We start from the raw sequence: 14,184 nt of genomic DNA, 5'->3' as shown, positions 1-14,184 counted from the left end.
TATGGCAAAATCAGAAAAGCACCAGCCTTCAGCTCCTCCGCTTTCTGTCCCAGGACACCCACCCTCTAGGTACAAGGATTCTTTTCCCCGGGACACACCTTTTGCAGTGCTCTGACCACCAAGTCTTACAGAGACACTCAAAATGCAAGTGACTCTTGCCATGTTAAAAGGCTTGAGAATCAATCTTACAACCACATATCTGAGCACAGAACACAGGGACACTCACCCACATGGGAGATGCCTAGTGGACGCTAAGACAACCGTGAGGCGTAGGCAGCTCCAAGGTCAGTTTGACGTAAGGTGTTACAAGAACATACTTTTCTATCCTTGTCCACAGTCCCTGACACAGTCCCTACTTTCTCATTACCATTCAGCTTGCTTCTGCATACATTTGGTCCCCATGAATCAGAGGAAACTGTTTTCCAGCTCCCAGACCTCTGTGTGGCCAAAGCCATCTTAGAGGCCTTCTTAGGGAACACCCCGTGAATGGGCCACTCCTTCCTCTTAAAATGTTCTCCTTCGCTTGGGCCATGACAGGTCTCTGCGGGTTTTCCTCCTGCCTTAAAGGCTATTTCTTCTGTCTCCTTTGCTGGCTCCTGTTGTCTATAAAAGCTGTGAGTGTTGGCATTTCCTCAGGACTCAGTCCCTGACGCCCTCCTCTGTCAACACTGTCCCCCTGGGGGTGCTGTTATCCAGTCCGATGGCTTTAACAGGCATTTATATTCCCATGGCTCCCACATTTCTCCAGCCCAGACCTCTCTTCTGTTTACTGATTTTTCCATTTGGTTGTCACAGGGACACCTCAGATTTAACACTCCCAAGTAGGACTCCTGATTTTCCCCAAACCTTGTCTTCCCTCAACTCAGTCAATGCCTCCATCATCTACCCAACCACACAGGTGAGCTATCTGAGGAACTTTTGAGACCATTCCTTTCTCTCAGATCCAGATCTAAACCAGATACAGTTTCTCTTGATTTTACCAGTAAACATATCCTGCCCCTGCCCCTTCACACCCTCTCCGTTTTGGCCATGCGGGCCCACTGCAGACTCTCTCTGCTTTTGCTCTGGCCATACCCTTTCCATTCCTCACACCTGAGTGATCCTTCAAAATTTAGATCAGATCTGTTCTCCCCTCCCTACTTAACACCCTCAAACGGTGTTCACTGACACTTAGAATAAAGAGTATACTTTGTCCTTGGCCTCAAAATCCATATCCCACCCAGCCCTGCCTATTCTGCCCCCTTCTCTCAAGTAACTCCTCCTCTCACTTACTCTATTTTAGTTCCATTGGCCTCTGGACATTTCCTACTTCATGCCAACCTCGAGTTAGCATGATTAAGTTGGCGCATAAGACACTTCTTACTTTGCTACATGGGTGCTCCTTTTTCCTCTTAAAATCTCAACTTAAACATTTCCTCTTCCGAGATGCCTTCCCTGGCCGCTTCTCAAAAATCAATTCTCCCTGTCATTCTACCACAGGGTCCTGGTGACTCGGAGCTTTCTTATGATCCCATTCCTTTGCTTTTTGTCTAGCTCCCTAACAGAATATAAGCTCCGTCACCGCAGGGACCGTTCCTGTTTTACTTTCTTTTGCCTACCAAATAGCTTAGCACATAGTAGGTTAAATGAGGAAGCACTTTTGAGGAGTATGACTCTCCCTCCCCAACACACACACACAAAGTTAAAGGCTGTCATTGTTTGGAGCGTAAGGGGCCTCCGACGTTGCCATACGTAGCTAAATAACAGACGTGAGGGCCTACTGTTAGATTATTTTTTAAGAACTCCCATGTTATAGCTGCAGCTATGACTGAGAGAGGACAATGGAGGTAAGGTCAAAGGGCAGGGCTTGGGTTTCAGACGAGGCTAATTCAGAGCTCTGGACTGGGGCGGGTCACTCATCCTGGAAGCCTGTGTTTTCTCATTTGCAAAATGGGACGATTGCGCCTCCCACGGTGATGATTTAAGTGGTTGTCTGTGAGAGCCCCTTGTAAACTGTTACCACCACAACAATGTGAGCTACAGCACCAAATATTCCCTCCTTTGGTGTCTTCTAGGTGCACATCATTGAAGAGAAAGGAGCCTCCTTCAAGTTGAACTACAAAGCAGGCTTGTTAAATCCCAGAATCTGTGGAGAGGAGATCCTCACTAAAAGCAGGGCCCCTGAGGCAGCTGACTTCATTAAATTGCAAAGGGCACATCTGCTTCCATTTTTAAGCACCCCCGGGCCTGGGGTACGAAGAGGGCTGCTGCTTCCCTGCTACAAGGTAATCACCAGGACTGCCACTCTTAGTATTTTGGATTTAATAGGGAAGCCATTTAATTTCAAGATTTAAAATGACCTAGATTTGCCACATCTCCTTCGTTCCCAAGCACTATATTAAACAGCTTCAAGTCAGGGAGGACTAACACAGTAATTCAATTTATTCAGGTTTGCCACGCGCAAGGGGAATGGTATTAAGCAACGGTGGATGGGAAGGGCCTGCGCATTTCTTCCTGGTTAGCTCATAAGCCTTTCCAGTTCTTACTGAAGATTGGGAGGTCGAGGCAGCCTTATCACACTCGGGTGAGACTCAACAGACCATTCTGCCACCCGGGACCGACTCTGAGTCAGTGTGGTTACCATGGTCTGGCTCTGGTCCTTTGCTATTTTTTTTTTTTTTTTTTTTTTTAGCAGCTCTGTCTCTTTGCTGAAAGGACACATGAGCCAGTCTTTGCCCAGAGGCAGGAGAGCAAACTCAAACTACCTCTGTCGTGAGACTTGGGAGGAATCCATAAAATTAGGTACATGGTAAACTGTTCTAAGTAAGATAGAATATACATGCTGAGGGTTGTGCACATTTGCAAAAACCATAAGTAAAATTAGGCAACCCTCAGTGAGAGCAGGGAGGTTAGGCCAGCACACCCTGCTAACCGCAGGAGTGCCTCTATCAGATTGCCATGGCTGGCTCCTGGTGCCTCTGGGATGCTGGCTCAACATTCCAGAACTTTCTCTGTGGTTCTCGGCAGCACAGGCCTGCATGCTTGGTAGCCATGTTGTCATTCTGACCTACTTGTCATCCTGAATGAAATGCTCTGGGAATTACAACATAATTTCCAATGGACAGTGCCAAATGAAAAGGCCGGCCCCTCGTTCATAAATTAAAAATTTAAAACAGCCCAGCAGGCATGGCTCAGTGATTGAGCGTTGACCTATGACCCAGGAGGTCATGATTTTATTCCTGGTCAAGGCACATGCCCAGGTTGTGAGCTTGATCCCCACTGTGGGGAGTGCAGGGACAGCCAATCAATGATTCTCTCTCATCATTGATGTTTCTATCTCTCTCTCTCTCCCTTCCTCTCTGAAATCAATAAAAAAAATCTCTATATATAAAAAGCCAGTGATCAGAACGCTGTAATGACCAGAACGACCGGTCACTATGATGCCCACTGCGGCCAGTGAACCAGCCGATTCGGGGGTGGGACAGGCTGGCCAACCTCCCACAGCTCCTCCCCCAGCCGCTGACACCCAATCAGCCCCCCATTTGGGGGTGGGGCTAGCTGGCCCACCACCCACAGTCCCTCACCACGGCTAGGTTTTCCCCCAATTGACCTAATTGGGGCGGGCCAGCCAGCCAACCTCATGCCATCTTTGCCCGACAGGCCTGGCCCTGATCCGCCAATTGGGGCCAGGCCAGTTGGCCCACACCCATGAATGAATTTGTGCACTGAGCCTCTAGTCCTGTGGTTCTCAACCTTCTGGCCCTTTAAATACAGTTCCTCATGTTGTGACCCAAACATAAAATTATTTTCGTTGCTACTTCACAACTGTAATGTTGCTACTGTTATGAATCGTCATGTAAATATCTGATATGCAGGATGGTCTTAGATGACCCCTGTGAAAGGGTCGTTCGACTGTCAAAGGGGTCGCGACCCACAGGTTGAGAACCACTGCTCTAGTCCTATGTAATAAAGAGGTAATATGCAAATTGACTGTCACGCCCTCGCACGAGATGGCTGCCCCATGTGGTCACAAGATGGCCGCCCCCATGTCATCACAAGATGGCTGCCATAAGATGGCCAGCAGGGGAGAGCAGTTGGGAGTGACCAGGCCTGCAGGGGAGGGAGGGCAGTTGAGGGCGATCGGGCCGGCAGGGGAGGGCAGTTAGGGGCAATCAGGCTGGCAGGGAGCAGTTAGGCATTGATCAGGCCAGCAGGGGAGTGGTTAGGGGGAGATCAGGCTGGCAGGCAAAAGTGGTTAGGGACAATCAGGCAGGCAGCAGGTGAGCGGTTGGGAGCCAGCAGCCCCGAATTGTGAGAGGGATGTCTGACTGCCAGTTTAGGCCTGATTGGGCCTTAACCGGCAGTCGGACATCCCCCAAGGGGTCCCAGATTGGAGAGGGTGCAGGCTGGGCTGAGGGACACCCTCTCCTCCACCCCCCCCCCCGGCCTGTGCACAAATTTCACGCACTGGGCCTCTAGTATGTATGTTTGTGTGTGTGTGTGTGTGTGTGTGTGTGTGTGTGTGTGTGTATATATATATATATGTAATTTAAAACAGTGAGAGCAGAGTAGTAAAGCAAGTGTGGGGTCCTTCTGAGTACGAGGCCCCACACATTTGAGTCTCAGATCTCCCACCTGTAAAGTCAGCCCCGTCTGCTCTCTGTAAGCGCTCCTTTGAGGAGCAAGGTGGTAGAACTCCCACCCACCAGCCTGACAGCATCACAGCACCACAATACACAAGGCCACTTCAATCGATCTTTGCAAAGGGGCAGCTCCCACCATCACACAAGTATACAGGTTGCCCTTTACCTGTTCAACCGTTCCGTTTCCACCTCAAACTCTCTAATTTTGCTTTCGGAGATGGCAGATCCATGTGAGTAGAGAGTTTGGAAGATCTCCTGGATGTTGGAGCAGTCCTGAAGAGAGTGGGCCAGGTGTTCTGCCACGCTGCTGGATACCTGTACAGGTGAGCATGAATCCCCGTTGGGACAGCATCGCTTCAGGAACCCTGACCCCCAGGCCTGCTTTGCATGCAAAACTATTTAAAGCTTTTATTCCTGAGGATCAGGCCCCAGGAGATGGCTACCCTGATCTTTCTCGGTTTGTATATGATTCTAGTGCAGAAAGCTAACTACGTGCTGTGAAAGCAATACAGATACAGGACCAGAACACAGCTGCATCCTTCACATGCTTGCTGCGGGGATAATGCCCCCTGAGAGTCCTTCCCGTCTTGGATACTAAGCAGAGTGTGGACTCCCTTCCCCCTTCCTTAACCCCTGCCACTCCAGGCCCTTGTCCCTGGCTGCTATAGCCACGGAGAGTGGCCGACTCCTTTAATTTCATAGTTTAAATTTGGCATGGAATCTGGATGCATGCAAATTTTGCTCAGCGTACAATTCTAAATTAGGGCCTTAAAAGTGCTATTCAGACTCTCTCGACCCCTGAGGATCTAACAGCTGGCTCTCCTAACTTTATCCCCAATCCTAAAAGGTATTCCTCAGGGAACCTGAACCCCTGCCTTTGCACCATCCATCAGCCTAGCCCCGGGGGCCGGCAGGCTCTACAAATGAGCACTCTGGTGCTGGGCTGGAGGGTCCCGGTCTGTCAGAGCACTGGGCTTCACTTCAAAGGCAGCGTTTATCCCCACTGGAGAGGGCACTGCCTCCCAAGGGGATGTGCAAAAGGTGAAGTTCTTTTAGGGCTTCCTGGCTCAGTGTCTGGGGAGCAGGCTGATAGAAAGCAAACAGTTCCAGACTTTCACATACATCACCAGCAACTAGACTTAAATCATTTCTTTCTGAACAGTTTCAAGTTGAGAAAAAAAGTCTCCCTTAAAGCTGAAGAAGTAATTCACCATGTGGAAACCACTGTATATTTTAATCCTACTCTGGGAGGAAATAGTAATTTATTATTATAATTAACTGGTTCACTGGAAATGAACTTTGGAAGTTCCTCCATGATCTCTAAACCATTGTCTGTGTATCTCTATTGGGAATGTTCTGGCCTTGCTTCTCATGGACACTCACCCCGATGCTGCTGATTTCTGAGCCCAGGACGGGCCGATCAGACGATGAAGATTCAGACCTGGTCTTGGATAGCTTCACTCTCTCGGCAATCTTAAAAAGCAAAACAACAAACTATCAAAAAAAGGACAAGTCATTCTCTAGATAAACTGTTCACACAGTTTATATCAGCATACTGGTTAACCATGGTAACTAAACTGATTAATATCTTAAAAACTGTAGGGAGCGGCTATAGGGTCAAGCCTCAGACTGATCTGTGGCAGAGCCACATACAAGTCTCAGCTTGGAGGGCAGAGCCCTCCTAGCACAATTAAGCTTGACCTTATAGTCCCCCCTTATTCCTAGGTAGCTAATGGGCTGTGGGAGGTGCAGCAAGTGCTGCCAAAACAAGGCTTGAGTAACGAAATAGATTTGAAACTCGCAAGAACATTGTAAACATGTTGACCACTCCCCTTGTTTTGCTTTGTGTGATCTGACTATAAAACAAAGCTTGGGCTTACAGGCTGGGTCACTGTTTCCTCATCCAGGCACAGTGATCCTACCTGGCCCCAACTGTATTCTCTTGTCTGTCTCCTTTAATCCTTCACCACCCCTCCTCAAGTTCACCCCTGGCTGTGGTTCAAAAAACAACTCACTTGTCCAATTTTTCTACCATCCATTTAACCCAGGGTTTTTCAACCCTAGCACCGCTGACATTTTGGGCGGGTGCTCTTTGTGGTGGGGGCTGTTCTGTGCATTGTAGGATGTTTAGCAGCATCCCTGGCTTCTAGTCACAAGATACCAGCAGCACTCCAGTCGTGACCATCAAATCTGTCTCCAGATACTGCCGACTATCCCTTGGGGGACAAAACCACTTCTGGTTGAGAAACACTGTTTTGACCTAAAGTACACAACTTGATGGTTGAGACTGGTCTTCCTGTGGAGACTGGCTGGCGACTGGGGAAGAGGAAGGGTACAGTTTGAACAGTCTCTCTAGGATGGACTCAACGTATGAGCCTAGAGCGGTGGCAGAGAGTGGGAGGGACTGCTTCTCACAGCGACCGTGGCCACCCAGCCTAACCTATTTTCCTGCTGGCAGCGCCGGCAGTCCTATGAGTGGGGAGCCCGTGGTTCATCACGCAGGGTCCCCTCCTGGGCCGAACCGTAGTCCTCGTGAGCAGCTCTGCATCCACTCTTTAGTGTTGTAGAACCTGACAAACGTCTCCCTCTCCACAGTGAACTGTCAGTGGTGACATGCTCCAGCTGGCTGGTTAATGGGAGCTGGAGTCCAGGCTGCAGGTCAGAGAGACTTAAAACTACTAGTGGGTTATCTCTCCCTGCAGCTCCAGCGTGGGAGGCCTGTCTGGGACCCTGGGGAAGCCCCTGGGGCATCTGAGCTCATCACAGACCTGCACAGCGGCCACCTCGGTACAGGCTGGTGCCTCCAGATAACAGGAGGTGCGCTGCCCCCAGAAGCTCACCTTGGCGATGGGGATGTCATTGCTGCTGCTGCTCGTGCTCAGCTCCCCGGTGCTGGGGTTAACGGGGCGGTTGGTGGAAGTGAGGCGGCCGGGGCTGGAGGGCCCTGTGGCCTGCACGCTCTGCAGTCGGGTCTGAAGCTCTCGCACCTGAAATGATGATAATAATAATAATAATAATAATAATAACAATAATAATAAAAAATAATGCCTTTAGACACAGTGGGTGGATTCCCTGGCCAGATAGTGGATGTAGGACACTGATCTACTTTATAGAATGAGCTTCACTGACAAGCTAAGTTGGTTGAGTCCATATTCGTGTCACTGTGTTCTTTTTAAAAAAAATATAATTGGCTCTTTTAATGTTATCTCTCTTTTTTAAGGTATCACTGTATTCTTCATTAGACCTGCCATGGCCATCATCTGTGTTCCACAAATACAAGAGGGGCATGTTGTCTAAGGCACTGGAAGCTGCCAGCAGAGGTAGAGCAATCCTCTCTAAGGAAGTCTATTCCTCATGTGCCTGACGCTGTGCCGGGCACTGCAGACGAGGAGCCAGGATGGAATCTCCACCCTCATGGAGCTCCGAGCTCCGAGGAGGGAGACTAATCAATTCAGCACAGTGCACACAGCGGGCTATAAACGTCCGTGCCAGGTGGTGTAGGAAGCAGAGAGGGGGAAGGGTATGCCTCCATCTGAGAGGACCAGGGATGGGTTCAGGAGGGAGGGGTACTCAGCAGTCTGACAGGTGGGCAGGGCTGGCTTTGGTGGTGGCGTGGGTGAGTGGGGCAGGGGGAACAGCCTACACATGAGCACAGGCATTATGCTGACGCGCTGCGTTGGAAGAACTGCAGGTAGAAGAGAGATGTGAACTGGCAAGGAGGCGAGGCTAAGGTGGAGACAGAGGTGGCACCTGCAAGATGGGCTTATCCCTGAGGCAGTGGGAAGGAATATCTAAATAGTGCTTTTGTATAAAAATGAACAACAGGGCCCTCTGAAGGATACTTAGAACACACATTTACCTGCACAGAATTTAAATGTTCAAATCCTGCTCCTCTATGCTGACGGTTCAGTGATGAGTAAGTGAAGGCTGTAGAAACCGGTCTTTCAGATGACCTGGATCACAGCTTTGTCGCTGTGTACAGTGTCTATCTTACAGGGCAAACTGACTGCAGCACCCATAGGCCCTTGCAAAAAGGTGACAGGCTCTAGCAAATGGCCGCAGGCCCTGCTGGGAAGAATTAGCACCAGGACATCGAAGGCAGGGCTTCCCAAACTTGTAGGTGCACCAGATGTCCAGGGCTGGTGAAAACACAGCACCCCCTGGGGGTTCTGACTGAGCAGATGCGGAGAAAGCCCAGGAGCCCGCACATCCAACAAGCTCCCGGGAGGTCAGGCGCTCCCGGGAGGGGCCCACGTCCCGGGCAGCACTGGCCTGAGGCACTTCCAGGGCCACGGGCCCTTCAGTCCCAGAGGCAGGAGGAGCGGAACTGATCCTGTGGCCCTGGCGCCAAACCCTGCGAGGCAATCCCTTCTCTAAAAGCGGCTGAAAAGCTTTCGTATTAAGTACTTTGGATGTCTCCATCCAGCTAAATTGGGAACCAAAAGTAATTGAAATTTCAATAATTTATTAACATGTTAGAAGCCAAATAGGAAAATTCCCTGGGAGCAAAGTGCATTCGATAGTAACGCGCCAGACACAGGGCTGACCTCAAAAGAGTTGAAGACCAGAGAACACACGCCTGTCAAAGCTGAATGGTGTTGCTGGTGAGAGATACAGGGCCCATCATGAAATGTGCCCTACAGACCAAGAATGGGCGTAGTGTGGATGCCTCATTGCACGCTATGGTGAAGGGAGGGGGCCCGTTCCCCGCACAGGCCTGCTACCCGGCACTAGGGAAACCTCCCTAACGAAGACCGTGGATTTCGATTTCTATTGCTGTGGAAGTCTACGGAGGCCCTGAATAACAACAATATTAACACCACTCCACAATCTAAAGAGTGTCTGAGTCACTCGCAACACAATCAGTGATCTGTGCCAAGAACCCCAACTGGCCCACTCATCTTGCTTTTTAAAAAATACAAACTGTCCTGGGCAATTTATAAAAACTTCATTAAAGCTTCCCAGGTTTTAAAAAAATGTTTCTCCTTCTTATCACTAAAGCAAAACGTGTTCACTATGGAGACTTTAGATGACACTGAAAAAATGAAAACAGAGAAAGCACCATGTTCTTTCTTACTCTTCAGAGACATTAACTCCGAGTCCTTTTCCACGGCGTACTAGTGCACAGGCATGCATGTTTAAAGTAGTCCCTACATCTAAATACCCATTTTCATTTAAAAGCTCTGGACCCGAAGAATGTCTTTGAGAACTAGAGGATGATAAACATGTTTATTTCGGTCTATGCTTTATTATGTAATGATCATTGTTAGGCAGTGAAAAAAATCCAGCCGAGGTGAGTGGGATGAGTCCGTCATGAAAAGAGAGAGAACTGGCTGAGTTAAACAGCCTTTTCTCCCTTCTTGATTTGGGCTCTGGAGGTGTGTGTGTGTGTGTGTGTCTTAATTTCAATGCACAGAAATGAAGGCTAGAGTTGGCTGGGTCAGCCTAGGTAAGGCTCAGGAAGGGAGGAAACACAGCTGTTAGACCCTCACTTTTATACTCACATATCACAGGTTGGAGTGTGTTCCCCTAAAATATATGTCCGGGTTCTAACCCCAGGTACCTGTGAATATGACCTTATTTTGAAATACGGTCCTTGTAGATGTCATTAAGAAACTCAAGATGAGCTCATTTTGAATATGGTGCAGGCCCTAAATCTAATGACTGGGGTCCTCACACGGAAAAGGAGGGGGAGATTTGAAACAGACCCAGGGGAGAAGGTCTGGTGAAGATGAAGGTCATGTGAAGGTCAAGGTCATGTGAAGGTGAAGGTAAGAACACCAGGAGTGGCCAGAGGCTGGAGGAGGCAGGAAGGAATCTCTCTTAGAGCCTCTGGGAGGACAGCCCTGCCGACAACCTGATTTTGTGGATTCTGAGCTGTGAGAGAATGCGCATCTGTTGTTTTATGTTTGAAGTAATGAACTAATATACCCACCTTATATTGAAGGTATTTTATTAGAGAAAATAGGGTGGAGTGAAAGTAGGTTTACAATTGTAAGCAAAACACAGAGTTTATTCCTGTATTATTATGTATTAATTATTGTATTATTTTCCATACGAACAGCTGTAAACCTACGTTTGCCCCACGCTGTATTTTTCTCTCTATAACATATGTGGCTTGGAGTCAGGAGGTAGGGAGGAATCACAGCTACCCTGGAGCTAGGATTCTATATTTGTGGAAAAGTCCCCCATCACCCTTTACCAGCAATGTGCCCCTGCACCTCTGGGAGTAAGTGCAGGAACCTCCCTGGCTACTGTTCCACTTAAACTTCAAGGGAGGGATACCTGCTCTCCCACCTCCACCTTGGCACCAGGGTTCTGGCTTCAGCATTGAGCAGGTATGCACTAGTTCTAGAGAATTCACCAACATGCTGCCATGGACAGATGTAGATTAAGAGATCAGCAACTGGGTCACCTCTGTGCACTAGATGGATAGCTTAACCTGGGGCATTTAGAGGAACTGGAGCTGGAAGCTGGTGGCAAGCTGAAATGTTTAAAAATTGATTTGTATGGGGGCAAAAAATAAAACAAAACTGAGTTTGCAATTGTATTCTATTTTCATCAATTTAAATTCAAATTGCGGCCAGTAGCTACTCTATTAGCCAGTGCACTTCTAGAACTAGTCAAGGAAGTAAAACAAACAAACACACCCACATTTGTGGTGGGTTGACTCAGTGGATATGGTACTACTCGGTGAAATGTGGACAACATGAGGAGGAGTTAATTTTTCAGAGAGAAGATGCCAGCTTTGGACATGCTGAATTTAAAGAAGCACTGGGTATCCAGTCAACAATTAGAAGTGTAATCTGAAGAAAGACAGTCAGAACTGGATGCAGAGCTTAGGAATCGTGTGTGGGGAGGCTGCCCAGGGAAGAGGTTCGGCAGTGGGGGTGGGAGGAGAGCGCCTCTGTAGCTTGTTGGATGGAAGGTTCGGTGGAGGACAGTAAGAGGGGGGCACGCTTGCTCCGGGAGAGAAAGCAAACAGGTAAGGACGGGCAAGAAGGAAGGTGAGTTTAGACTGGAGCACGAGGACAGGAGACAGAAGGTTTGTTTTTCTGAGAGAAAAGATTAAGGCCCCTCTGATAGGAGTGGGGGAGGGAACAGCAGATGTCAGAAATGAAGAAGAAAGCTGACTTAGGTCCAAAAACGAAGGGGGGGGGGGAAGCTTAGACAGCACCGAGAACTCAGCTGAGCTCTTCCATTCAAGACAGTAGACTGAGTAAATGCATTGTTTTCTTCAAACTCTGGAGGCCTCAGGACAATAATAGTAAGGAGTAAAAAAAGATTAAACCATAACAGTGAGAAGAATATGCTAGAGCATTAGCAGGAAGGAGATTTGAGCACATTCCTTAAAGCTACACTGGAAGGAAGAGTCTGATGAAAGAAACAGAGTGGAAAAAGCCAGGTTCTATAAGATATACAAGGGGAGGGGGCCAGTCTACAGGAGAAGGCTGGCAGGGTCCGACTCTCACTTTGGCAGGTACCACAGGGGATGAGGATGAGAAGTGGGTGAAAACAGGGGGAGTAACTCTATGTACAGAACAAATGAAAATGTCCAGCATATGACAGCCCAGCTAAAATAAACAGGCACTCCTCCTATTAAAATTGCATGGAAATGCTGCCATAAAAAGGAACAATAAGAAAGAAATCCACTGCCAAGTTTAAAGAAAGGCAATAAAATCTCCAGATGCCAGAAGTGAAGTAAAAAATAAAGCTAAAGAGGTTGGGGGGAGGCGGTGCCGGGGGAACTGAGAGCAGGGCGTGGACTGCTCATGTCAGGAGGGGCGGGACATTAAGATTTGGGCTCCATCAGGCTGTTTGAGCTGATCCTCCACATAAAGCCTGGAGCCTTCCTGCCCCACCATCTGTGAACAGTGGATTAACTGCTGCCCTTGAAGCCAGAGAGAAAGCCTAGAACTGTGCAGAGGGCCAACCATATAGATTAAAATCCCAGACCCACGACACAGTTGGATGTGAAGTCGAAATGTGTGTTATCTGCATATTGCCAGGCCCCAATCTTACAAGGTCTGGATTTTGCCAGGCCACGCACTGCCTTGAGACCTAAGTTGTAAATCATCCAATAGCATTAGGGAACAGGAGACATAAGCCTCCCATGACTGGGTGGTCAAGACCAGGAAGTTGCTAGACATGGAAGTGTGGTTGCAGAGGAAGGAGGATGAAACAAGAGCCAGCAATCTAACTCAGGAGATGAACTCACCTCGGAAGAAATGAAAATAATGGAGACAGTGAGCTATATCACAATAAACACAATTACGATCTTTAATAAGATGAAAGGTATTTCCATAAAGAATAAGAAATTATGACATAAAAATAGGTGGATATCAACCAAGAATAGGCAGATGAGAAAAAAGCCAGCAGAAGATGTAACCAATGCAATGAAATCACTGGTTAAAATTGAAGGGAGAATTAGTGAACTGGAACACAGTGCAGAGATTAATTCAGAACACAGCATGGGGAGCTAAAAAGATCCAAAATATGCAAGCATTGATGGGAGACATAAATGACTGCTGAGGTTCTGAAGTACTTTATTTTATTTTTTTAATATTTTTATTGATTTCAGAGAGGAAGGGAGAGGGAGAGATAGAAACATCAATGATGAGAGAGACTCATTGATCGGTTGCCTCCTGCACACCCCTACTGGAGATCAAGCCTGCAACCCAGGCATGTGCCCTGACTGGGAATCGAACCCAGGACCTCTTGGTCCATGGGGCGACGCTCAACCCACTGAGCCACCACAGCCGGGCTCCAAAGTACTTTTAAAGGAGTTTCAGGGGACGAGAACATGGGAGATGACAGAGAAACAGTATCTGAAAAGAAAGTAGGTGAGTTTTCTAGATGTGGAGTCAGGTCTTGCGACTTAGCATCAGTGCTAAGTAGGGGAGGCAGTTTTTAGATTCGCCAGGCAGGAGTCAGGACAGCCCAGCCACCATCTGACTGCAGCCACATCTGAGCCCAAGTGAGAACTGCCCATTGGAGCCAGTTGCCCTTGGAACCATGAGGATAATAATACATATTTTCTGTTTTAGATCTCTAAAATGGGGTAGTTTGTTATGCTGCCCAAACTAACTGAAAAAAATAATACCATATCTAGAAATACTGTAGTGCAAATGTAGGCGGCAAAAATGACAGAGATCAGCTTAAAAGCTGTCTAGTGGGAGAGAGAGACATCTTAGGCTCCGAGGGCAGCATGTTGGTTTGTTTCATTTACTACTGTATTGCCAACACCTTAATGGTGTCTGACAGTGTCAGTCTCAATATAATCTGTTGACTATAGTTTTTAAAATAATCTGTCAACCTAAAATCCGATACTCAGGTAGACTATTGTGGAGGCCCTTAATGACGTCCATGTCCTAATCCTGAAAACCTGTGATTAAGTTACCTAAATGGCAAAAGGATATTTGTGGGACTGGTTAAGAATTGTGAGATGGGAAGACTGTCCTGGATGACCTTACGGGGTCTTGGCAGTCACAAGCATCTTGTGAGAGAGAAGCAGAGGGTCAGAGTTGGAGAGGCTTGGAGATACTATGCTGCTGATGATGGA

The 14,184-nt window shown here is 48.0% G+C and overlaps 1 protein-coding gene across 3 annotated transcripts in view; it reads right to left on the bottom strand.

Annotated features, from left to right (window-relative positions):
* The window catches only part of LOC132233355 (colorectal mutant cancer protein), a 238,117-nt gene that overhangs the window by 37,305 nt on the left and 186,628 nt on the right, over positions 1-14,184 (bottom strand). For all 3 annotated transcript variants that reach the window (XM_059693891.1, XM_059693892.1, XM_059693893.1), the window contains 3 exons: positions 7,463-7,609; positions 6,006-6,095; positions 4,789-4,937 (listed from right to left, as the gene is read on the bottom strand). In XM_059693891.1, coding sequence (XP_059549874.1) covers positions 4,789-4,937; positions 6,006-6,095; positions 7,463-7,609 — 386 coding nt within the window. The remainder of the gene's footprint in view (positions 1-4,788; positions 4,938-6,005; positions 6,096-7,462; positions 7,610-14,184) is intronic.

This window comes from Myotis daubentonii, chromosome 4, assembly GCF_963259705.1.
Source record: "Myotis daubentonii chromosome 4, mMyoDau2.1, whole genome shotgun sequence".
In the NCBI taxonomy this organism is placed as follows: domain Eukaryota; kingdom Metazoa; phylum Chordata; class Mammalia; order Chiroptera; family Vespertilionidae; genus Myotis; species Myotis daubentonii.
The sequence above is the reverse complement of the archived record's forward strand: the minus strand, read 5'-3'. Positions and strand labels throughout refer to the sequence as shown.